Below are 26,348 nucleotides of genomic sequence, written 5' to 3'. Positions count from 1 at the left end.
CACAGTGCCCTTTATCCCAAGGTTCATACACCCAGCACTGCCAAAATGCAGCCTGCTCTGGGCCGAGGCTCAGCAGCCGACTGGCACTGAATGCAGATGTTGGCCAAGGATACGTGGACAAACCCCTGATCTTCTGAAACATGCCTATAATGCCCATGTAGAGCAGGCTGGACATGGGGTTTTAAACTCTTCCTTGAAAAGCCACATGCACAGCTAACAGGTCCACGTTGCTGGAATTCACATGAGTGGTTCCACCAAGCCTAAGGATTCACTCGTGATACTTAAACCATTGAGCCATCCCCTCACCCCTCAGCAGTCACAGTGCAAGAACAAGTCATTGCTTGGGGATTGATCACATTGACAGGCGGGAGCTTGCTCTACCTAGGTCCTTCTGTGGCCCCACTGCTGTAGTATCTGAGCAGCTCGGCCTCTACTGCATCTCCCTCAACGCCCCTGTGAGGTAGGGCAAGGCTATTATCCCTCTTTTACAGATGGAGAGCTGAGATGCAGAGAGACCGAGTGACTTGCTCCACATAACACTGTGGAACAAGTCTGTGGAAGAGCCTGGAATTGAACCCAGGTTTCCAGAGACCCACTGGATCATCCTTCCCCTTGGATCAGCGCATGGGACTCAAAAATCAGCCAGCCGACCTAATCCCCATGTGATGTTATTCAGCAGCCACAGCAACTGCCTGGTGTGTTCTGCTGCAGGGGCCTTTACCCGAGTATTGGAACATACACAGCTAGAATCACCAATAGAAACCTTCCTCTGTGGTATGTAAAATATGATGTGACAAATGTTCACCTCAGTCTGACAGCCAGGATGAGGAGCCCCTTCTGCTGGGATATGACAGAGATTTCAGCTTCCGGACTTGCTGCTGCATACACCTGAGCTGTCAAACTACCCAGCTACGGGAGCAGGTTAATTATGCTCCTGCTGCCAAGCAGGTTTTTCTTTTAATTCACCTTGATGCCAAGGCTTGATCCCATGTCTCCTGTACTTTGCTTCAGCTCTTCAAAAGCCTGGACGACTGAGGTCACTGCAAAGCCTCACAAGAGGCATTTGTCTGCCTTAAACCAAAGATCTTCCCCTTACTGTCGCCCAAGGGAACAAAAAGCCCATTAGGAGCAGCCTCAGAAGTTAACCTCTCTGGTTTTGCTAGAGAGGCAGGTACATTAATGCCACGATTCCTTTCTGAGCACATCTGCTCAATAGAGGTGGGATTTTATATGGCGGCCGTACTGGTCTTGTGTGCCCAAGCTTTGGAAGGTGTTGGTTAACACACGTTAACCACCTGGTAGCGGTAAGACATGTGCCACTAACGTGTTAAACTGGTCGAGTTTGCCAGCTGAACATGTGCCAATGGCATTGTCTTGTCTAAAGCAGGCTGTTAACATGTGTTACCTAGCACCTTCCATACCCTAGCCCAGACGAGGTGTGGCTTTCAATGCATGCTGGAGACATAACTGCAGCTCATGGCTGGGTGCCTAGCGGATGCCAGCTCAGCACAGGGCCTAGCAGCCTGATTATCTGAAAAGGCTGCACTGAAAGAGGCAGGCAGAGCCGAAGGGAGCGGGTTAAACATCTGAGCAAGAGGGGCCTGGCGACAGGAGAAGAGAGGGACAGAGTGCTAACGTGTGGGCACCAGAGGGGCGGGAAATCAGAGTGCAAATGATTTATGGCTCAACTCATTGACCTGGAGAACTTCCTCTACCTGGGCCTCAGCTCCTCACCTGTAAAACAGGAGTAATGACCCTTCCTTGCTCATCCCCTTTGTCTGCCTAGTCTAATTAGACTAGCAGCTTTTAGGGGCAGGGACTCCCTCTCCCTGTGTGCTTGTACAGCGGCCAGCATCCTAGGGGTGGGGGGACTGTCTGTTACAGCTGGGGAGGGCAGCTACCATACGACACATGGGAAGGGGGCCAGGGGAAGCAGATCCCCAGCAAGATCCAGCCTGCATCAGGGAAAGGAAGGTTGTACCCACACTGGAGATGGTGATTTTGTGGCAACCACAACACTAGAGGCATGTCAGAGAAGAACAAGGGAAGAAAGTGACAGGATATTAAATGCGGTAAGGACCAGTTTGAGATTATTTCTCCCATAAATCACAACAAACCATAGATCTGTAAGCACACAAGAAAGGAACAGCCCCGCTTGGATCAGTGAAGGGACCCGGTTTATCAAAGTGGCTTTGTTATTCCTGGGCTGCTTCTTCACTGCTGCTGGTGCCTGTATGGTATTTATTGGAGCTCCTTATTCAAAACAAACTAGCCAGCCTACTCTGAGAGCAACGTCCAACTTGAGCATCCCTGCCTCTCTTCTGACGTTTCTACCAGCATTTGAAACAGAAAGGCCTTCGCTGACAGCAGTGGGCTTCAGAAATGTACTAATAAGTATCAGCCTGTAGAATCAGTCTGAATGTAGGAAGGATGGAGTATGTTTGGGTAGGATTTTATTACACTGGTTGCATCTCTTAGACTGAAAACTCTTTGGGGTAGGGTCTTTGTAATGGTTTCTGCACAATATGCACGGACGATGACAGCGGTAAGCAAATACATATTAGTAATTTTGTTTACACTTGCAATTATTTTTTCTGGAGAAAGGCCAATAACTGTACCCAGCATCCTTGCGAAAAATGACTCCCAACACCATTTTGCCTCCATTTAACAGATGGGGAAACTGAGGCATCATGACTAAGCCACTGGCTCGCAGACAGAGTCAGTGCCACTGACTCACAGTTCTGTGCTCAGATCACAGCTCTCTTTAAAGAAATAAATGATGAGTAGCTCATTTGGGCTGATTCCTCTACTTCACCAATGTGTGGCTTTCCACCTCTCGTTTCACATGCACCTTCTACGCACCTCAAAAAGAGAGAAATGCTGATCGTGCCAAAGGCTTTGGCACAGAGATGGACAGGATGGGTACCCCCAAGGAAGCCATCTATATCTTCACTGTGAACAACATTCAGAAGAGGGAAGCCTAAATTCATTAGAGGTCTGATCTCCCTTGCACTGAAACCAAGGAGAGATTTTGTCACTGACTCCAATGGGAGAAGGACCAGAGCCTATAGGTATGTCTATACTGCAAGGGGGGTGGGGGGGTGGGACCCCTGTCCACCTGAGTCAACAGACTCAGGCTCACAGGGCTTGTGCTATGGGACCAAAGAGAACAGTGTAGAAATTCCTGCGAGGGCTGGAGCCCAAGCTCTGAAACATGGAGAGGATTTTGGAGCCTGGGCTCCAGCTCCAGCAGGAATGTCCACACAGCTATTTTTAGTCCCGTAGCACAAGACTCATGAGTCCCAGTCAGCTGACCCAGAGACTTGTGGCCATGGGTTTGGTTTTGTTGTGTAGTGTAGATGTACCCAAAGGGATCATTTGAAAAGTCACTGGGCCAAATTTTGCTCTCAGTTACTCTGGCATAATTCCATGGTAGCCCCATTAGCAGCAACAGAGCCCCTCCAGATTTACACTAGTGTAATAGGGTAGAACCCTGCCTGCTTACTATTTCATTAGGACAAATATAACCTTTTTAGTTCCCGTATCCTATCTGCTACAATCCAGGACAAGACACCTGGTACAAGAATAAGCTTCCAGGGTACTGGTTTTAGGCACCCTGGGCTCAATCCAAAACCTGCTAAAGTCAATGGTAAGACTCCCACCAAATTCAATAAGCTTTGGATCAGCCAACCTCTTAAAGGAAGAACATTTTAGTTGAGGTACTCGGCGTCCTTAAATACATCACTTGGTCCATTTGCCAAGACAACCTCCTCTAACCCTCTCCTGGGTGAAAACACAACCGGCCGCTCTTGATCAATTTTGTCTTTAATTAGGAAAATTTCAGTAGGGGCTGGGAGCGCTACCTTAGCCTGGGCCTTAATATGATGTTAGCAATATCAAACTCCCAAGACTCATTATTAAAAACGCTATTTCCTGCATCAACACTGATGAGATTTAGCCCCAAGCATGAGAGAAAGAGTACTAAGAACACTTCAAAGTTCCCCTGATTTGGAAGGCTTAATGGTAAGAGACAGAGGGACAGTGAGAGCAGGCAATTCTGCTAATCTGCACTGGAAAGAAACAGAGAGGAACCAACACAACATGGTGGTGCTTTAGTTCTGCAGCATTGATCAGCCGGTCCACAAACGAACCCGGCAGCTTGGCTCTCCAAAGCCGCCCAATTGTTTGTCACCCCGATGACACTAGGGAAACCAAGTTCCGCTGCGGCTGTGATTAACAGCAGAGCTGGGTGTGACCAAGCAAAAGCGGCGGCTCGACACAGCAAAGGCAGCGACTGGGGATCGTCTGCGTACGTGGAGGATGCGAGGGGGACAGGGGAAGCGTTATAGTGCTGGAATGTGTGCTCTGCAGCCTTGAGAGAGGCGCTTCTGCCCCACAGCTACCACATCCAGACACTCGTTCAGAGGGGAACAGCACAGCACACATCCTATTTGCTGATGGCCTCAGGGCCAGACTGAGACATGCCTGGGGCCCATTTCTGGGCAGGACTACCGCTTGAGGCCCTGACACCTCCTTGCCACTCACCAGATGAGAAGGCCCACTGCCCCCAATATGCTGGGATGGCAGTGCTGGGGGGCCGCGACAGGGCAGGCACGCCCCTTCCTGCCTCAGTTTCTCTTCTCTCAGGGCCCTTTGAGAATTCCACACAATCCGAAGAGGTGTAAGACTATCCCCCTGTTGGGGTTCCACTTTATTAAAGCCAACTAAACATGAAATAAAGTCTGACCCCTTGGGCTGATGAGATGCCCAGCCCTCCTCTTTGAGACCTGAGGTCTGTGGGAGCTTCTCTCCCTTAGAAGAGCTTCTCTCTCTGAGGACTACCCTGAAACTGAGCCCTGATGGCTTTTTAGCAGGCCCAGGTGCTTGTTATTCAATGAACTACCCACAGGGGCTTATTGCCCTGTCATTAGCTTGGCATAGGCAGCCTGGACCTGGATTCCCCTTGACTACCGGTGACTCCAGCTCCTCTCCTATTCCCTCAGAAGAGGGTTTTATACCACTTCCAAGGCAATATAAGGTAAACTTGGAAAAATGCTCCCTTCTGCTGGAATATGAGCTTCCACAAGGGAAGGTATTCCTGTATAACTATAGTAGTATAATTATATCAGTAATTCCCCAATGTGGACAAGGCCTTATTCAGTACCTGTTAAGTTTTGCTGGAGAGAGAAAGTGAGTCTTTCATTTTACCTAAAAAGAAAAGGAGTACTTGTGGCACCTTAGAGACTAACAAATTTATTTGAACATAAGCTTTCATGAGCTACAGCTCACTTCATCGGATGCGATGTGGAAAATACAGTGGGAAGATTTATATACATAGAGAACATGAAACAATGGGTATTATCATACACATTGTAACGAGAGTGATCACTTAAGGTGAGCTATTACCAGCAGGAGAGCAGGGGACGGGGGGGGAACCTTTTGTAGTGATAATCAAGGTGGGCCATTTCCAGCAGTTGACAAGAACGTCTGAGGAACAGTGGCGGGTGGGGGGGGGGGGGGAATAAACATGGAGAAATAGTTTTACTTTGTGTAATGACCCATCCACTCCCAGTCTCTATTCAAGCCTAAGTTAATGTATCCAGTTTGCAAATTAATTCCAATTCAGCAGTCTCTCGTTGGAGTCTGTTTTTGAAATTTTTTTTGTTGAAGAATTGCAACTTTTAGGTCTGTAATCGAGTGGCCAAAGAGATTGAAGTGTTCTCCGACTGGTTTTTGAATATTATAATTCTTGACATCTGATTTGTGTCCACTGATTCTTTTACGTAGAGACTGTCCAGTTTGACCAACATACATGGCGGGGGGGCATTGCTGGCACAAGATGGCATATATCACATTGGTAGATGTGCAGATGAACGAGCCTCTGATAGTGTGGCTGATGTGATTAGGCCCTATGATGGTGTCCCCTGAATAGATATGTGGACACAGTTGGCAACAGGCTTTGTTGCAAGGATAGGTTCCTGGGTTAGTGGTTCTGGTTGCTGGTGAGTATTTGCTTCAGGTTGGGGGGCTGTCTGTAAGCAAGGACTGGCCTGTCCCAAGATCTGTGAGAGTGATGGGTCGTCCTTCAGGATAGGTTGTAGATCCTTGATGATGCGTTGGAGAGGTTTTAGTTGGGGGCTGAAGGTGATAGCTAATGGCATTCTGTTATTTTCTTTGTTGTGTGGGCCTTGCTAGAGCCACCCACACTAAAGCATAGGAGCCTCCAGGCCAGATAAGAACATTGATCCGTCTACTTTATCTGCTTCTGCAATGACCAATGCTTCAGAGGACGGCAGAAATCCCAAGCTCTTTGTCGGTTGCTATCCCAGGGCTGGGGAGGAGTGTACTTTCATACCTATCCGTTTGTGCTGTGAACCCCTTCTGCACTCCACCGACGCACACGAGGTCCAGGGGAATGAAGGCCAACAGCTTCATTTCACCCAGCCTGAGACAGTTCGTTCAACTCCTCTCTGAGCCGTCTGCTGGAAACCTTTGTCAACCCGTGCCACACTCCAGCAGCAGTTACTATCCTGCCCAAACACGAGCAGGTGCAGATGGCTTGGGAGGATCCGCAGAGCCTTCTGCCTCTGGACATGGGGCTAAATTAGCAGACACTGAACATGGTCACCGTCTACCAGCTAATCAGTGGGAAAAGTTAAATGAGCTGGTGGAACGGATGGGATGCCGCAGGCTAGGTCTCAGCAGATAGGTGCTACATCACAACCAATCCTTCTATTTGCAGCCTCGGCAGAGGGCTCAAGGATGGAATAGCCCAGCGGTTCTCAGGCGCCGGTCCCTGAGACTTTCCTGATGCAGTTTATGAAGGCAGCAAGCCGGTCCCTGGTTATCAGAAAGGGTGAAAAACGCTGGGAGAGACCACAGAGGTTTGAACACCCCTCTAACCCTAGCAGAACAGCCCTTAACTTCATCTAGATCACTTCGGCATGGAAGAGAGAAGGATACAGGGTCTCAAAAAACAGAAGCCAGCCTCTCCCGTTTGGAAAAGCAGGCATCTCTTATCAGTGAATGATCCCACTCATCTGCCTCCGACAGCGAGCTCTCCTGCCTGTAATAAATGCAATGTGCACACCACATGTACAGAGCAGCCACGCCCCGTCTGGCCTCTCTCTCAGTCCTGTAATCAATCATTATTAGCAAGGATTGCGGGGGTGGGGGGGCAGGGGGCGGCTGAGATGAGCAGTGCTTTGCCTTGCACACACTAATAACCCCTTGTGGGAGGTGGGGCAGTATCATTATCCCCTAGCTACAGGGGGGAAACTGAGGCACGGAGTTTGGGGAAAGGATTTGGGTCACACATTGCGCGAGTGGCAGAAACCAAGAGCTCCCAGTTCCATATGCTAATCACTAGGAAACACGCACTACTGCACCACTGACTCGCTCCCCGTCCTCCCGAGACAGGAAAACACAGGGAAGAAATTAACGACTGACCTCTCCCTCTGGCCCAGGTGTAGGAGCGGTTGGTCCCGACGCCCTTCACTTCTTGCACATCTGGCTCGGCTTGTCGAGGCCGCAGGTGCAGTTCGTTGGCTTTGGTGGTTTTCAAAGGCAAGATGTACTTAGGCAGCCCTTTGTAGAACCATGCACCGGACCTCTTCCAAACCTGTTCAGAGACAGAGACGTGTTTACCCATCAGCCAGTGTGCGTTCATAGCGGGAGCATGTGGGCTCAGAGACTGCCCCATCGACTGTGCTAGGCCAGCAGGCTTTGGCTGGCTAGCCCCCGCCCAACTGAGACCTGTAGTGACAGAGTAACACCAGTTCCCTCGAGCAAGTTATTGTGTGACCATCAGGACATCCCTGTGGGGATAACGCTTATCACTGCCAGAACAACATTCCTCTCCCCAGGCCTCCTCTGAAGCTCCATCTCTCTCCTCCCAAGACAAACACCAAAGGAAGGAGAGTTCAAAAGGCTCATCTGGAGCAGACTCAGCAAGCTTTGCAAGGATTGCCAGTCAGACCCACTGCAAGAACTTGGTGACCCCCGGGGTGCCCCCTGCAATGAACAACCTCCCCCACATGGCAGCAACAGATTATCAGAGATTTCAATAAACCAAATAAATTCACATTAGAAATAGGGCACAACTTTATAACAGTGAGGTCAGGTTAGCTGATTAGCTACTGCAACCAGCTAGCAGGGGAAGCCGTGGATACTCTGTCTCTTGAGGTCTTCAAATCATGGTGGATGCCTTCCTGGGACGTGCTTTAGTCAAATAAACTCCAGGATTAACAGGATGAAATCCTATGCCCAAAATTTATACCCCAAGCTCTCTTCCCACCAGGCCAGGAGGAGGACAAACTGCTATCTGTCAGGTGGGGCCACGTTTCTTTCCAACGAACCTCCCATCCCTTTGCCCCACCTCCACTCGCTCTTTCTTGCTGCTGAGTACAACAAATGGAAGCCCCTACCAGTACCTAGTCTGGGATATCCCCTATCTGTACACATGCTCTCACTAGATAGTCTACTGGTCCCTTGTGGCCTCAAAAATCTATGACAAGACACAAACCTCCTGCAACAAATAGATCTGAAAGAGCATGCTCGGCTCAAACGGGCAAGTTCCATTAGCTTCCAACACAGCTACTCATGCGCTTAAAGTAATAAATGGCCAAAGAGTGTTGCTGCATCAGGACCACTTTGCTTTTGAGTCCTAAGGGACAATGCTAACAAACCCCAATATAAAATGGATGCAAGCAACAATATTTCTGCAGTAGTAACAACTGGCTTTTGGTGCTGCATTGTGGGGGCTTAACGTTCATCTTAAAGAGGGATTCCAGCTGAGACCATTTAGCAAGGGTATACCTGCACCTGCCTCCTCTGGAGGAAGGCTGCTACAACTGACATGCACTTGGTGAACACTCTGGGAGCCGTTGATAGACCGAATGGGAGGACCGTGAACTGATAATGTTTGTGGTTGACCACAAACCGTAGGAATCATCTGTGCGCAGGCTGAATGGATATGTGAAAGTATGCGTATTTCATGTCAAGGGCGGCATACCAGTCTCCCGGAACCAGGGAAGGGATAACTTCACCATGAATTCGTTGAGTCCTCGCAGGTCTAGGATGGGACTGAGACCCCCCTTTGCCTTGGGGATTAGGAAATAATGGGAGTAGAATCCCTCGCCCCTGAGCTCCTAAGGAACCTCCTCCACTGCTCCTATGGCAAAGAGCACCTGCACCTCCTGAATAAGGAGTTGCTCGTGAGAAGGGTCCCTGAAGAGGGACGGAAAGGGGGAGTGGGAGGGAGTGGAGGAGCAGAATTGGAGAGAATATCCCACTTCTATCACGTGAAGGACCCAGCGGGCCAATGTTATTTGGAATCAAGCACAGAAGAAATGGAATAGACGATTCATAAAACAAGGGGAAAGGATCCGGTGTCGTGGCAGGTGTGCTGTCTTCAGGCACCCCTTCAAAAGGCCTGCTTAGAGCCCAATGAAGGTTGGTCGGACCTCGGCCCTGCCCAGAAGGGGGATTGGAAGATTTACGTCTGCCGTTTCTGCCCCTTTGTCTATAAAAATCCTGCCTCGGCTGAGGAGGATATGGGTGCTGCTGCTGCAGTTGGAGCTTGAAATGTTTTCGTTGGGTTGCCGGCGTGTGCATGCCCAACAATCTCATAGTTGCCCGGGAGTCCTTTAAGCTGTGCAGCTTGGAGTCTGTTTGCTCCAAAATAACCCTATGCCGTCAAATGGTAGTTCCTGCAGAGTTTGCTGCAGCTCCGGGGCAACCCAGACACCTGTAGGCATGAGCTCCTCCTCATGGCTATTCCTGAGGAAAGAGCGTGGGTGGCCGAGTCTGCTGCGTCTAACAAAGCCTGCAAAGAGGTCCACGCCACTGCCTTCCCCTCATCAACAACAGCGGAGAATTCGGCTCTGGAGTCTGGTGGAATTAGTTCCTTACACTTCAACATGAAGTCCCAGAAGTTGAAGTTATATCTACTGAGGCTAGCTTGCAGGTTAGCGATCCTCAGCTGCAGGCCACCAATTGTGTGCACCTTCCTGCCAAAAAGGTCCATCGTTTTCGACTCTCTGGATTTAGGGGCTGGCCCCTGCTGCCCCCATCTCTCTTTCTCATTAACTGCCAACACTACCAAAGAGCATAGTTGCATGTGAGAGAACAGATACTCGTACCCCTTAGAGGGGACAAAGTACTTGCACTCAACACCCCCGGCTATAGGTGGGATTGAAGCAGGGATCTGCCACAAAGTCTTAATATTGTTCTGGATCGTCTTTATTAGTGGCAGAGCTACATGGGATGGACCCTCTGACACGAGGATGTCGACCATGGGGTCCTCGGGTCCTCTGCCTGTAACCCCATGTTGTGGGCAATCCTCTGGAGAAGGTCCTGGTGGGCCCTATGATCAACTGGAGATTGAAGCTCCTGCCACCGCCTTGTCTGGGGACAAAGATGAGGAGGCCAGAGGTGGAACGGGGTTCTCCTGGCCCTTGGGCTCCCTGACCTTCCCGTGGACAGAGTCTGCGGTCTCTGTGGCGACCGTAGCCATGGTGGCAGTAGCCCAGCCTTGCAATGGGTCTTGCCTTGGAGTCACTTCAGTGGCGACGTGGGTCAGCGGTGGGGCTTGTGCCAAAGTCACCTCGGATCCCCAGGGCATAGGTCAGTCCTTGGCTGGCTGGGGTGGTTGGTGCTCAGAGGCCACCGAGTGGGAGCCCCTGGAAAAGGAGCTCTGGGCCTGATGGTAAGCCCAGGGGGTCCAAAAGGGCCATTGTGCCGGAGGCTGCCACTGGAAGTGCCAAGCCATTGGTTCTTCCCTCCAATCGCCTGTCAGATCTGTGTCGGCTGCTATGGGAATAGAAGGAGTCACCATCCAAGTCTGATGAGACAGATCTCAACTGGTACTCGAAGGGTACTGTGCCAGGCACCGGTGCTGAGCTGATGATGCAGAGGACTGGTGTCGAGGGGCCCGTGCCGGTTCTCTCTCAGAGCCAGGGATTGGTGCCGCTCCGTCCTCTGTGCCAGGGAAGAGAAGCAACGTCCCACTGGTGTCGGGAACCCAGCATGGAATCCGGTGCCGGAGCCTGGTGTCTTGGTGATGGTGATCTGGAGCAGTGCCCAGGCAAATGGTGCCGGGCAGGGGAGGGTGACTGCTGCATCATGCTCGGCTTGCTTCTAGATGGTGCCAGTTGCGACGGTGCCGAGGCTTATCTTTGACCGCCGGGGGCTGAGGAGCCATCATGGCAATCAAATCTCTGGCAGCTTCAAAAGTGTCTGGGGTGGAGGGTAGCTCTAACTCCTCCACCTGGCACCGCCCCTCCAGTGAGTTGCTGGGCACCAGACTCGACGGTCCTCTTGGGGGAACCGAAGTCGACAGTGCCAACTCTTGCTGCTTGGGTGCTCCTTCAAGGGACGCACTAGTGTGGTGCTTGCTGGTCCCGCTGTTTTCGGCACCGGGGAGCGCCCCCTCTTGGCTTTTCTATGCTGCTTGTATGGCATCAGTGAGTGCAAGTGGTGCCGGGTTGTCTCCTCAGTGTGCGGTGCCAGAGCGCATTAGTGCCGAGGGTCTCTTATACCAGAGTCCTTCCTCGGCACCGTGTCAAGTACCGATGCCGGGGCAATCCGTATGGACGCGCTCGGTGCCGGGCCCTGGTGGTCCTCAGCAGACTGGGGACAAAGAGCAGATTCCACGAGCAATTGCTTACGTCGGAAATCTTTTTTGTCCTGGGGCGGAAAGCCGTGTAGATCTTGCACCTTTCTGTCTGGTGTGCCTCCTCCATACACACTTCAGACTTGAGTTGTGGGGGTCACTCGTTGGCATCGGTTTACTGCAGGCTCAGCAGTGTTAAAAGAGGAGAAAGCTCAGACAATTCAAATGTGCTGCTGGCATGGAAAGGGCAGTAACCTGTAATCTCTCTCCAACTTAGTTTTTAATACCAACATTGTGATGAAGCAACCATGTTAAACATATTTAACATAAAGTGTGGGGATTCAGAGGAGATACGCAGCAGAGAAGAAGAATAAATACCGGAAAATGCAATTTCATTTGTGCCTCCCAGCACACAGAATAATGAACTAACGAGACACGCTGTCCAAGAAAATGTGAATATATTACAGATATATTCCCACTGCAGTTGCATCAAGTACTTGTTCAAATCAAGTACAGATCAAATACTTAAATATTTCATGCAGAATGTGAATCTTGCAGTTCTGCTTGGAGCTGGTGCAGCTGACAGAGGAAATAGACATGCTTGGTGGTTCTAACTGAACTTTTCGTCCGGCGTTCTCAAAACACTTTGCAAATGTGGGTCTCAATACAAACAGAGATGCAATAGTGGGCACACTTAATTTCACCAGGGATTCTGCAACTTGCATTTTTACAACAGGGCATAATCAAGGGGTGCTTGAAATGCTCGATGATGATAACAGTGTTTAGCATTGCTAGAGGACTTTTTACATGCAGGGAAGAATCAGCATCATCCCTGTTTCACAGATGGGGAAACTGAGGCACAGAAGTGAAGTGATTTACCCACGGTCTGATGGTAGGTTAGAGGCCAAGTGGGGAACAAATCCCAAGTTTATTGATTCTCAATCCAGTGTCCTCTGCGCTGATCCATGCTGCTGCACCAGGTCAGCCCCGGCGTAGCGCTGATTATTTTTAGTAAGCCAGCTGCATAGGCCTCTAACATGCTTGAATGTGAAAAGATTTGAGGGCTGAACATGAACCACAAGAGCAAACAGCCGCCAGTGACTGGACCAGAAACCCCCTTCTGAAGCGTGACTGACCCTGGGTTGAGTCGTGAGCTGAGCCACTGTGCACCTCCATAAGAAGAGGTGGATTCTGAGAGGGCAGGGGCTAAAGAACTGTGGTTCCCAATTCCTTCCCCAGCATAGCGACAAAAACAATAGCAATTAAGCAGAGTTATGCTCCAGACAGCCAAATCTCTGACACCCGCCCCTCACTTGCTAGCTAATAAAGAACATGTTTGTCATTTCACATTGCTCCTACAACATTGTCTCTGCTGATAAATATAAGAGGGAGTGGAGACTTTTTGAGGGAGCTAGCATTTGGGCTGCCAGCATCGAGAGCACGCTCTCCCGCTGACATAGTGCTGTGCACACCGGAGGTTAGGCTGATAGAACTATGTCGCTCAAGGGTATGGATTTTTCACACCCCTAAGGGACACAGTTATAGCGATGCAAGTCTGTGGTGTAGACCTGGCCTCAGACATGGGCCTAAAGTCAGAGTGGATACAGTTTCACGCAGCGGAAGCCGAGTCTGCGGAAAGCCTCCCCAGCTGGCTGCAAAAGGGCGGAGCTGCCTCTGAGGTCCAGCCTACGAAGAATGTGCCCCTCACCTGTATTAGGGGCTATGACCTAACATAAAGCAACAGCCCACACTCTCTTTCCATGGTGCCTCTACACTACAAGTGCAGGCATACCCACAGCTAGCTAGCTTTAATCTAGCTAGCAAGACCACCAGGAGCAGCAAAGCCGTGGCAGCAAGGGATTCAGGGGAAGCCAGGGACCCTGGATAACTATTCTGGTGGCTAGCCCACACTCCAGTCCGTGCTGAAGAGGTCACTGATATTGTTATCAAAGCTAGCTCAATTATGTCTACACATACTGCGATCCCACACTCTGATTGCAGTGTGGACATAGCCTAAACTCTCATGATTTTATCGCAAGTTTCATCTGATGTTTAAGTTAAAGCCCCAGCTCCTGGAGTCAGGTGATTATGCAACAACCCCAGCTTTCTCTCTTTCTTTTTTTTAAAAGAAGTTTCTAGTTCTCATAGCTGTAAAAAAAAAAAAAAAAAGTATGAAAATGGAACCTGCGCTCACTCTAGGGTGTCTCCTACAGGCTCAGAGATCAAATATACAGAGCCCCAATTTTCTTTTAAATAAAAAAACCTGATGGTTCCTAAGCCAATCTCATGATTTTCAAACAGCTGGGACTGATGATACAGAGTGCTTCCATGTATCTGTTGTGGGAGACAGAAGTACTCCGCTTTCCTCTTTATTCATTCAGCTCTGAATATGCCAGGTCTCTGTAAAATACCCAATAGCAAGGGGAGCCAATACCTTCAAGCAACGTACAGTCCCAAGTGCACCCCCACTGAAGTACACACTGAAAGGATCATAGTAAGTAAAGGTGGATCTACGCATAGGTTTTTGTCCTGTTATAACTAGACTGGCTTAGAAACTGAATAGGTACAACACGCCATGGATTACACACACACACACAAACCTAGTTATAGCAGTACAAAAACCTGTGTTTAGACCAATCCCAACACAGAATGAAGACAAGAGAGTTTATCCACTATTAATTCCATACATTCAGCTGTGTTACTGGCAGGCACAATGTCTGAAATAGTCTATGCTTTATATTCTTTTCGAGCCAGGACACATGACGTTTAGCTCTAGTGGCCATGAATCAAAATCATGGACACAGCAAACAGGCCAGCAGTGCAATCGATGAAGATGAAAGAGCATGACTCTTGATTAACTTTAAATAAAACACACCTGCAGTGATGCTTCAAAAATAAAAGACAGCATATAATCCTTCAGTTTGGGTCTTTTAATACTGAGCTTTATGCTTTCCAAGGAAAGCAGTGTTTACTCTCGCTGGTTACACAAACATTCGGAGGGAACTCCTAGCCCCACTGACGTCAATGAGCGTTTCAGTGGGATCTGGATTTCACCATAGGACTGCTTATCAGGAGAGATAGATAGCGAAACTGTTCAATATATAATAGCACTGAGCTCGTACATTGCTATTTTTATCCACAGCTCTCAAAGCGCTTAAAAAGGAGGGTAAATCTCATCACCATTGTAAAGCTAAGGAAACAGAGGCACAGAGATGGGATGGGACTTCCCAAGATCACCCAGCCAGCAGGAAGAGAACCCAGGCTGCCTGCCTCCCACAGTCCAGTTCACTATCCTGTGGGTTGCTCTACCTCCCTGCCCCTGAACTCTCAGGCTTTGCTTGTGGGCCACAGTATTGTAAGAGAAATGGCTTTGTGTTTCTGTGGGCAGACGCACGAAGGATGAAGCTGATGTTGAACAATGACACTGGCCCTATTTGGGCTCAGGTAGACCTGCCTCTGGGGAGATTTTGTTCACCCTAACCAAGTTAAAATACTGGACAGCAGATTCAGCTGTTCATTATGGAAAACGATTTAAACAGCCATGTCTGCAACGAGCCCAGAACATTCACTGTGATTTTATAGCTCTGCTGCTATTCCCATTGCAGTTGCATCAAGTACTTGTTCACGTTACAAGGAGGAGAGTTGCAACCAGGTAGTTGGAGACAAATGTCTATTTTATCCAAGTCAATTTAGCTTCAGCTGGGAAACTTGGAAGCGACTCGAGGTGGAGAAGCAATCCCAACCCAGCCAATTCAAGGGGGCTGGGGTGCTACACCTGGACCTGCAAAGGGCTTCCAGAGAGCAAGAGGAGGGAGAAGGGTGTGATTGGGTCAGGCTGTGCCTGCAGAAGGGAAGCCATGTGGTATGCTTAAGGTGTACCCAGCCTGGGCACATTACACAGAACTGTCCAGAGATGGAGTGTGATTGCCTAGACTGCTGCGACAGCAGGACCATGTGGTGGGGATCCACTCAAAGCTGGGGGCAATGACTCTCCACCCTGGTATCCCAAGGCCAGCACCACCCCCTTCCTCTTCTGGAACAGAACAACTGGCACTAGATTCCTATGGGGTGGGGAAGGGACAAGGAGGAATCCTTGGCTCCTGGTCTCAGCAGCTGCTCCAACCAAGGAGCACAGAGTTGCTGGGGCAGCCAAGCTGCAACCCACTGATGCAGCCCACTGATGCAGCCTTCCAGAGGCCACCTACCCGCCAGTGCCAGTGCCGGGGTTTGTTAGGAGGTGAAGAGAAAGAGCCAGGTTTCTAGACAGGCCATCTCTCGTTAGAGTGCACTGCCTGGTAGAGCACAATTACCCTGGGGACAGAGAGGAGGGACCAAGCTGCAATAGAAGAGGGTGTATCTGTACCTAATGCACACATTCTTCTGCTCTAAGGATGGCAGCAACACCTGCGTTTTAGTCCCAGCTCTTATGCAGATTCCTTTGCTGGCCTTGAGCATCTCTGGGCCTCCTGGCTTCAATTTGCCTATGCGTAAAACAAAGATGGCAGTGGTTTCTTAATTAGCATCTGTGGTACTCTCGGAAGTTGCAAAGCCTTATGTAAATGCGAGCTCTTGTATTACACTGCACTGGGATAACATTTATTATTGATGCCCATGTGTGGGATGTGCCTGAACACTCATTTCAATCCAACCCTACGGCCCGGCACCAGGAGGATAAGCTACACAAGCGAGCACTCTTTAGTTTCATTGTTTGCCTTCATCTGCTCTTCCGTAACGCGGAGATTTCCAATTCCATTATTTACACCCAGCTGTCTTTACTCCTACCTTTAGGCATTGGAGGACAAGCAAACTGAAGGGCAGCGAAACCGCCATTCTGCCATCACTTATTGAATAGCAAAATCAATCGCATCTCTGACCCAAGCATTTGCTACAATGCAGTGGCTGCTGGGCTTCAATTATTCTGCATTGCACCCTCAACCAGGTCTCCATTATGTCATGGGTCTGTGATGGAGGATGTTATTTTAATTCTATACATTCACTCTCAGCCCCCAAAATAGTATCTCTGTATTTCAAAGGAGTTCACCAATAGCAAACAGGTGCGTGGCCCTTGGACTGGATCCAGAGTAACCCAAAATAAATGATCCTCTGTTAGCGGGGTATTTTGCCAGAAACCACCCCGGGAAAGGCATAACCCTTAGCTATGGCCATTTATAATGAGCCTGGGAGGAGATGAAATATGTTCTTCCAGAGCAGCAAAATTCCACCTATGTGTGGTTTTACTGTGATAAACCAAGAGATGCAGCCAGCCTTGAAAACGTCATTTAGCAAAGAGAGGTAAAAAAACAGAGGGGGTTGATGAAGGCAGGATGGAGCTTTTGGTAGGTTCCTGATGGCGTTTCATTCTCCTTGAGATTGAATGGCTGGGCTTTTTTTTTTTTTTTTTTTTAAAAGATTTCCCCCTTTGCCCCCACTTAAGTTGTTTTCGTTATCACTGAGAATATGGCTGTGTCAATTCAGATGTAAATGTGCATGAACGCTTCCAAGAGGATTTTAATTATGATGATAGCATCACTAATTATTGATATATAAATATAGAGAGATATAAAGTAAGTGGTAATTCAGGAAGGCGCTTGGTAGAACCTGGCAGGATCAGTCAAAGCCAGCCAAAGTACAGCGCTAATGGGCCATGCAGGACTCAGAAAAATAACAGGAAGGAAGGCCGTTTGCCCACCAGCACAGGCATGGAAAGGCACCGTGCTGAGTTGGGGCAGCCTCTCCCCCACACATCAAGATGGACATTTCATGCCAGTTGATAGACAGCCCCTGGCCCTGCCCTGGGTGGGAAATCGTGAGACCCACAGAACTGTGGGTACAAGGAATCACAAGGTGAAGATTCTCATTCTCACACCAAACTGTCTTCCAGCAATGGAGGATGGCCTCCAGGCAACTTGAGTTGTCACAGCACAGGCTTCTGGGAACCACACCTGCTGCCACAAATGCCCTGATTAGAGCCCTCAAGACCTGGGCCTTATTCCACTGATAGCTGTCACAAGTTCCACTTGTGCCTCTGCCAGTGAACCAACAGTGCCAGCTGTGCATCTGCACTACCCCGGCATCCTTGAGAGTGGCTTACCGCTTTACCAACCTCAGCCAGGTTAGCAATTGGCTTGTTACAACCCCCTTGCAGACACCAGTCTGGATGGAAGAGGGAGAGCTGCCCTATCAAGCCAGGCGATGGAGATAGCTAGATTACATGCTTGTTTACGGAGAGAAATTTGCTAGACTGGATCAGTCCATGGGCCTGTCCTGTCCAGTCTCCTGTCTGGGGACTCCTCAGAAGCAGGTTAGATGTAACTCCGGCTAATGCTCCTTGCCAGTTCTGTGATGCTGCACATGGTGCAGGGGTGAAGGGTAAGACTTGCTTTCAGATCCCCACAGTGATGAGCTCGGCCTCTGGAACATGAGATTGGCCTGCCTTTCTCTGAGCCCGCATTGCTACAGATGGCACTGTGGGCTGTACACATCATCCAGGTCCCATTTAAAATCCATCTGTAGCCTTGGATGCATCTGTTAGGAAAACTTGCCCAGAAAGAACAGTGCCTTTATCACAAGTGCTAAGCTACAGTAAACAACACCGGGGAGGGGGGCAGTGGCACAGCTGGGGCTGCTTGTGTGTCACCAAGAGAACAGTCGTAGCCTAATGCAGATCAGATCAACGCATTTCACGGCAAGAGACACAAACCCTCTCCTTCCATGGCAGGGCGGGAATGCGGATTGCACAGCTGATCTTTGATCAGGAACTGTATCCAGGCTCCATCCAGTTTACCTGCCCGTGTTATTGCTCAGCACCACTTTCGCTCATGGGTGGGTGCGTGCATGCGTGCTATGTCTGCACACAACACTTAGTAAAATAAGCACTGCTGAACATGGTGTTTTGCTTCTGGATAGCTGGGGCACCAGCCGCAGGCAGAAACCATTAATCACCGCAGCTCTCCAGAAATAAGACACTGTGTCAGAGGAACTTGTTCCTTATTGCTATTCAAAGCAGCCTGCTCAGCAGATGCTTCAAGGAAACAGAGCAATGAGGACTCTGAATGACTGTGTCTGAGATTTCCAAAGGGGCCTAGGGGAGTTGGGCACTTAACTCCCATTAAAAGTCAATGTAAATACCAGCCTTTGTTATTTGGGCCTTGTTTTTGGCCCAGGCCCATTGGGGAGCTAACTGCAGTCGTGGCAGTGCAGATACCATCTCCCCTGCATTGTGAATGGCTCCAGTGCGTGAAGGAAAGGAAGGAGATAGTGAGACAGAACAGGTACCATTGCAGAACTACACGGCCTCCTCAGTGCAGCAGGAGGATGCTCTCTAGGCCAAATCATCAGAGTCAGAGACCGAATTAACCTGTTCTGCTTCTCCATTCCAGCAGCCAGCCAGAGCAGGCTCGTTCTGATAGAAAAGGGACGTTTTCCAGGCAGCCAGGGGAGCTCGGTCTTCTTAGTACAGGAGATCTGACTTGAGGTAACCTGTCCTCTGAGTGTGATTCCAGTAATGCCCAGGACAAAGTGACGTGACCCAGCAAGTCAGTGGCAGGGCGAGGAACAGAACCAGGGGCACCGACTCCCAGTCTGCTGCTGTCCGTCCCAGATGTCCCGACTGACAGTGTCCCCCTCCTCCCCAGCCTCCACGCCCTTCTGCAAGGGCATTCCCAGTGGCTCACCATATCACCTGGCTGCTAACGCAAGGGCAGGTATCCAGTACTAGCATGCAGTGAGGCAAACCATCGTGGGCGCACACAAGCCCCGGTACTACTTCTCGCGAGTCTGAGGCAGACTCAAAGTGCAGAGCTGCACAGTCATGCTCCTGCCCTGAGCAAGCAGTGCTGCGCCACTGCCGAAATACCGTGCCCACCACTGGGCCACAAGAGCCATTCTCCTGTGTGTTACTATGGCATGTCTGGGACCAGGTGATGGTTTACGGGAAACTATTTGCCTGCGTTATGCCACACGTGTAGTGAGGACATGCACCCAAGGCGGCACTGTTGGCTTTCTGGATGGATAATTTGGACACTTCCGTGTATTACCTTGGAAGCAATCAGCAGCAGAGAGCAAAGCTTCCATTCCCATTAGCTTCTCAATGCCTGCTGCTCAGTTACAGCAAAAAGCCTTCTGTGGAACCCACCTCTGTGCATGGCAAGCATCCATTTGGAATTCAGCTTTGGACCCACTGCTAATTCCATAGCTCTGGCCTTCAACCAGCATGGGTACATGAAAGGCCACGTTAATGCTCTTATTCCAGAGCCACTGTTCAAAGGCGGATCAAAACGTGGGGCTGAATGTGCAGACCCCTGGCTCTCCTTCAACCACTGAATCTTAAGGGGGGATTTACAGACCTGCCTTGGTGAACCGAGACCTGCCTTGGTGAACCGTGACACAGGCAATGGGCGTGAAAGCACCGATGTTGTACATATAGGAAGCAATGCACTGCTATGCCACATGCGTTAAATTAACACACCACCACACCCCCAAAACAAGCACTCAGCTGACATGACAGCACCACATGCTGCTAATAAACAAAACTAAGCTTCATATCCTTACTGGGCCAGTGACTTTTGTTTAAAAGCAACCCGTTTCCAAGCACACGTCAAAAAATCTGTAGGATTCTCAATGGGCTAAGCAGGGAGGGAGGTGTGAAGATGTGCTGTGTTGAGCACTAGCCATTAGGAAAAGGAAGCAGCTTTAGAATGACCTGGAAGCAAAAACCTCCCTTTGTCCCCCGAGCCCTCCAATCTCTCGCTGTTCAATTATTAGGCAGATGGCTAAGAACACTGTGTCATCACTTGCCCAGCAGCACGCTCCTGTCCCAGCCTTGCTACCGATCCCTTCGGAAGGAATATTCCCCTAGATCAGATTGGCATAGACATGGTGTGTGAGTTTGTGTGTGTGCGCCCTTTCCGCTGCAGAATGGGGCGTGGGTCATCGACCGGGCATAGCCCACCTAATCGATTTCCTGCCATTGCAGGGGCATCCGTGCCATCTCAGTCTCTCTTGTTCTCTGCCGGTGGCACACACAACAGTTTAGTCTCCCGAGGACATCAGTCTGTAAAATGGGGTGACAGAACCTGCCCACTTTGCCAGGCGGTGGGGGGTTCAGAGTGGACACTGATCGATGCTGGGAAAGAGCTTGGCTGAAGAGACTGGCATAAAAGTACAGAGGCTCGTTGTTTTCTCAAGGAAGCATATTCCTTGAGGGCTGTGCTGCAGTTCATTCTGTACATCTCATGCTCCAAGACGTTTCACAAGGGATTTAAAACAAAGACATTTTCAGTCACCACAGGCTGATAGACACCGTCCTCCCAAGCATAGCGGCAGAGAGGCACATGCCATTGCACCTCCCAATCCCACCTACACAAATAACCGATTGCTCAGAGAACAGAACTCGGGGTAAACGGTGTGCGTCTCTCAAGCTGCAAAACACACAAAAACGCCTTAAGAACAGAACTCTGCTAAGCAAGGAATGACTGAAAGTCCCCTCCTCTGCACAGATACACACAGCAATCATTGTGCATTTCTAAAAGAGAACAATGGTAAAATAATTCATTTTCTCTGCAACCCACCACTCCAGCCTAATGCACTAGCGGGCTTTTAAATGGTAAGGCAGTGGAGGGAGAAAAGCAGGAAGGGGAACATTTGGGATGCCTGGAGTTATGGTTTTGTCCTGCTGTCACTTAGAACACATGACTGGGCAAGAGGGGGTAGAGTGCTTTATACAAGATCAAGGTGATTTATGCAGCTTCTGGGTCAGACCGACATAAAAAGGCTATGTGGTTACTCCCAAACTCAGCCCCAAGTCAGGAAAGCACGCCCACTTTGGGGAAGTAATTAAACTGGGATTTCTGGGCATGCTGCAAGTTAAGCACGTGATTCAAAACGGCCCTGGTTTGAACCACAGGCTTTGCTTGTGCCAGCATTTTCCCACCACTGTACTAGCATCAAAGTAGCTCCACCAGTGGAAGAGCTAGCGTCAAGAGGGCGTCACTGTTTTTACGACCAGGACATTTTACTGAATGGGGGAGGCAACCTAGTGAGAGACAATGTGGAAAAAGCTGAAGTACTCAATACTTTTTTTGCCTCTGTCTTCACAGACAAGATCAGCTCCCAGACTGCTGCATTGGGCAGCACAGTATGGGGAGGAGGTGACAGCCCTCAATAGTAAAAGAACAGCTTAAGGACTATTTAGAAAAGTTGGACATGCACAAGTCCATGGGGCCGGATCTAATGCATCCAAGGGTGCTGAGGGAGTTGGCTGATGTGACTGCAGAGCCATTGGCCATTATCTCTGAAAAGTCAAGGCAATCGGGGGAAGTCCCAGAAGATTGGAAAAGGCAAATATAGTGCCCATCTTTAAAAAAGGGAAGAAGGAGAATCCAGGGAACTATAGCCTCATGTCAGTCCCTGGAAAAATCATGGAGCAGGTCCTCAAGGAATGCATTTTGAAACACTTGGAGGAGAAGGTGGTGATGAGGAACAGTCAGCATGGATTCACCAAGGGCAAGTCATGCATGACCACCCTGATTGCCTTCTATGATGAGATAACTGGCTCTGTGGATATGGGGAAAGCGGTGGATGTGATATATCTTGACTTTAGCAAAGCTTTTGATATGGTCTCCCATAGTATTCTTGCCAGCAAGTTTAAAAAGTATGGATTGGATGAATGGACTATAAGGTGGATAGAAAGCTGGCTAGATCGTCAGGCTCAACGGATAGCGATCGACGGCTCGATGTCTAGCTGGCAGCCGGTATCAAGCGGAGTGCCCGAGGGGTCTGTCGTGGGGCCAGTTTTGTTCAACACTTCATTAATGATCTGGATGATGGGATGGATTGCACCCTCAGCAAGTTTGCAGATGACACTTAGCTGGGGCGGGCGGGGGCGGGGGGGAGGTAGATATGCTGGAGAGTAGGGATAGGGTCCAGAGTGACTGACACAAACTGGAGGATTGGGCTAAAAGAAATCTGATGAGGTTCTACAAGGACAAGTGCAGAGTCCTGCACTTAGGACGGAAAAATCCCATGCACTGCTACAGGCTGGGGACCTACTGGCTAAGCGGCAGTACTGCAGAAAGGGACCTGGGGATTACAGTGGACGAGAAGCTGGATATGAGTCAACAGTGTGCCCTTGTTGCCAAGAAAGCTAATGGCACATTGGGCTGCATTACTAGGAGCACTGCCAGCAGATCGAGGGAAGTGATTATTCCCCTCTATTCGGCAGTGGTGAGGCCACATCTGAAGTACTGCATCCGGTTTTGGGGCCCCCACTACAAAAAGGATGTGGACAAATTGGGGAGAGTCCAGCGGAGGTCAACAAAAATGATTAGGGGGCTAGGGCACATGACGTATAAGGAGAGGCTGAGGGAACTGGGGTTATCTAGTCTGCAGAAGAGAAGAGTGACTGGGAATTTGATAGCAGCCTTCAACTACCTGAAGGGGGGTTCCAAAGAGGATGGAGCTCGGCTGTTCTCAGTGGTGGCAGATGACAGGACAAGGAGCAATGGTCTCAAGTTGTAGTGGGGGAGGTGTAGGTTGGATATTAGGAAACACTATTCACTAGGAGGGTGGTGAAGTGCTGGATGGGTTACCTAGGGAGGTGGTAGAATCTCCATCCTTAGAGGTTTTTAAGGCCCAACTTAAAGCCCTGGCTGGGATGATTTAGTTGGGATTGGTCCTGCTTTGATAGCAGCACCAGACAACACAGTGCTAAAACACAGGCAGCCAAAGGCACCTTGTCTATGCCAAGGTTATGCTACACCTCCAGATGAGCAATCAGTGCAGCTATTCTGGAGCTGTCCCTTCAGCGTAGACGAAGACATGCACTGACTGAGTTAATGCAAACCCCGGCTTGCCATGGTCTACACACGGGGCCAGTGCTGGTGCTGCTACACCAACAGCTGTCTGGGGGCTATGCTGAGTGTAGACCAGAGCTAATGCTCCCACCACGCCTAAACGGGGGCCAGTGTTCAGTAGAGGTGGTAGGGCAGGGCCCCATCAGAGCTCATCAGTACACGAGGGCAAGGATACGTAGAGAATCCAGCAAAGGAGCAGGGAGTCAGCAAAACAAAACAAAAGGCAGCAAAATGAGCTCCATGGAGCCCTTTCAACAACACACACAGCTCGCTGTCCAGTATCTCTCTTGTTCCTCGTTACACTAGTCAGACAGACAGAGTACTGCAATTCACTCAATTTGCATTCCTCCATGGAGGCCACAGTGACACCCCTGCTGGGTAAGCACCAGTCAGGCCAGGCATCCAGATAGATAAGATGCTGCACCAGAGCTCTGCATGCCAGTCTAAGAGCTGGCCCAGCTCTAAATCCCGGGGCTGACCTTGAAGGTGCTGCCTGGCAGGGCCCCAGCTATCTCAGAGATGGGCTCTCTATAGGCTCTCCGCCATGGAAGTGGAAACCAGCAGCCCCCAGCGAGGAACTCCTGGGAACTGGAAAGGAGGGAGCAGATGCCCAAGCCTGCGGAAGGACTCAGCTGAGTTGCAGCCCTACCAGTCACTGGGTGTGTGCAAGATCTCTCCCTATGTGGCCAGTGCTGGGCTGTGGCTCTGTCTGAGGCTGGGGAGGGCATACTCAGGTGCTGTTGTGATGGACACCTGCGCAACATCAACGATGACACAGGCAGCATCCTGAGCATGGAAGCACATGGCAATTAACGGAGAATCCCTCACTCTGCACGCAGAGGCTGCTGAAGGGAAAATTTTGTTTGGCAGGGAAGAGAGCCCAGGTTTATAAGATTTAGTAAATCGGCTTCTGTGCTATTTAGTCCATAAAGGTTCCCCACAGTGGATCCAAATTCTTTCCCCCTCTCACTTGTCAGCATAGCACAATGAGGTTAAGAACTCCATAAATATCATGCACAGATAGCCAGTAATTTTCTGAGCCATGGCTCTGGCTGACACCAGAGTGTTGATGAGGTGCCGAGAGCTGGCCAGATGGAGGCATCACATATGGAGTGTGTCTGCTGGGGGCACGTCTCCTGAATGCCACAGAGTGGTGTAATAATTACAGGCCACCCACCCTTGGGTCTGCTAAGACAGGGATTGAATGGGGAGTGGTCTGAGCACAGGACTGGAAGCCAGGAGTTTTGATTGCAGTTCTGAGACCAACTCTCCAGGGCCTTCGGCAAGTCACCTAAGTCCCAATGCAGCAAACACTTAAGCGTGACATTAAAGTTAAACACGTGCTTAATTCCAGCTGACTCAGTGAGATAAGCACATGCTTAAGTACATTGCTGAAGCTGCCTTAAGTTCTTTGCCTGCTCCCAACTTGTCAAACAGGGATCTATAGTTCCCTCCCACACCAGGGGACTGTAGAAATTCACTGTTGTTTGCAAAAGGCTACAGTAGCTCTCAGCTCCATGATATCACAGCCCCTGAGCCACCTTCTAGGACTGGCTCCAGCATGGCACATACTAGGCACAACCCCAGCACTGCCAACTGCAGGAGCCTGCTTGCCACAGCGCCACTCTCACTGCAGTACCAATAAAGCAGGGAAGAAAGACTTGTTTTCTGGGCATTAGATTTTTCCCTAATTCCTTTGCTTTTTGAGGCAGGGGAGGAACATCGCAAAATGGGTTGGTAGCCCAAGGCATGTCACCAGGGGCAGAGGAATCGTATAATACAGAACACCAGCTCTTACATAGCACTTTTCATCAGTAGATCTCAAAGCGCTTTTACAAAGGTCAGTATCATCGTCCCCATTTTACAGACAGGGAAACTGAGGCAGAGAACAGTGATGTGATTTGCCCGAGATCACTCAGCAGCAGCATTGGGAATAGAACCCAGAGCTCCCGAGTCCCCCTCCAGTGCTCTTTGCTGTGTCACTATCTGTTCTGGCACTTTGCTGTCCAAGGTTGCCCAAGCCATTACTTTTCACTGGAGAGCAACACGAAAAGAAACCGAAGAGACAGAATGGGGGGGGGAGGGGGAGAGAGGAGGAAATAAGGCCATTTTACTGTTTGTCTAAAGAAGAAAGGTTCCATCAGTTTTCATTAGACAGAGAAGCACTTTGGTTGGAGCTGTGGTTTCAGCTACAGAGAAAGCTCTGAAGGTTATCGTCACCTGGCATGCTGGGCACATATAACACTTATTACTGGACATTTTAATGTTCTTTTCTGTCTAGTGATCATGGCTTTTATTATTTTTATATAAAGACTTTTTAAAAAGGCAGTTAAACCAAGATGGGAAAAGATAATGCATGGGAAAGAGAGAGAGTAAAGCCAGAGACTGATTTCAGTTCAGCTCCAGCACCCAGCTCTCTGTAGAGCACAAAGCATGCCTTGACTTACGTTACAAACCTGGACCTGAGTCTGGGGAACAGAACATGTGGATGGCTCACTAGCTTGAGAATTACCTCCCTGGAGATCACTAGAGCCTCATCACCCAGCACGGCCTTCCTGTTGTGAACCCAGAATTATACACACAAGGCGTCCACGGACACTGAGCTAGAGCTAAATGTGAGCTTGCCAATTACACCCGCACAGAAACAACTTTTCCATTTAAAATCTAGGTACACGGAGTTACGCAGCTGCCAAATGACTGCAAGAAGAGTTTTCTTGGGCCAAGTTAGTTCTGCAATTTGCCACACGGGGGCATCTTCACCTATCGGACACAGTTCCATGTTTCAAAATTTCATCTACACTTTTTGGGGTTAGTTTTTGCAGTTTAAGAGGCCCTATTCTGATCTATGCAACCAAAGCAACCTCTGGAAGAGCTGTCTGCAG

The 26,348-nt window shown here is 49.7% G+C and overlaps 1 protein-coding gene across 5 annotated transcripts in view; it reads right to left on the bottom strand.

Annotated features, from left to right (window-relative positions):
* Positions 1–26,348, bottom strand: part of RPH3AL (rabphilin 3A like (without C2 domains)) — a 96,385-nt gene that overhangs the window by 25,346 nt on the left and 44,691 nt on the right. For all 5 annotated transcript variants that reach the window (XM_074974555.1, XM_074974552.1, XM_074974554.1 and 2 more), the window contains one exon: positions 7,450–7,621. In XM_074974555.1, the coding sequence (XP_074830656.1) occupies positions 7,450–7,621 (172 nt within the window). The remainder of the gene's footprint in view (positions 1–7,449; positions 7,622–26,348) is intronic.

The sequence above is a fragment of the Natator depressus genome, chromosome 17, assembly GCF_965152275.1.
Source record: "Natator depressus isolate rNatDep1 chromosome 17, rNatDep2.hap1, whole genome shotgun sequence".
NCBI lineage: Eukaryota > Metazoa > Chordata > Testudines > Cheloniidae > Natator > Natator depressus.
Note: the sequence above shows the minus strand (reverse complement) of the source record. Positions and strands in the feature narration are given on the sequence as shown.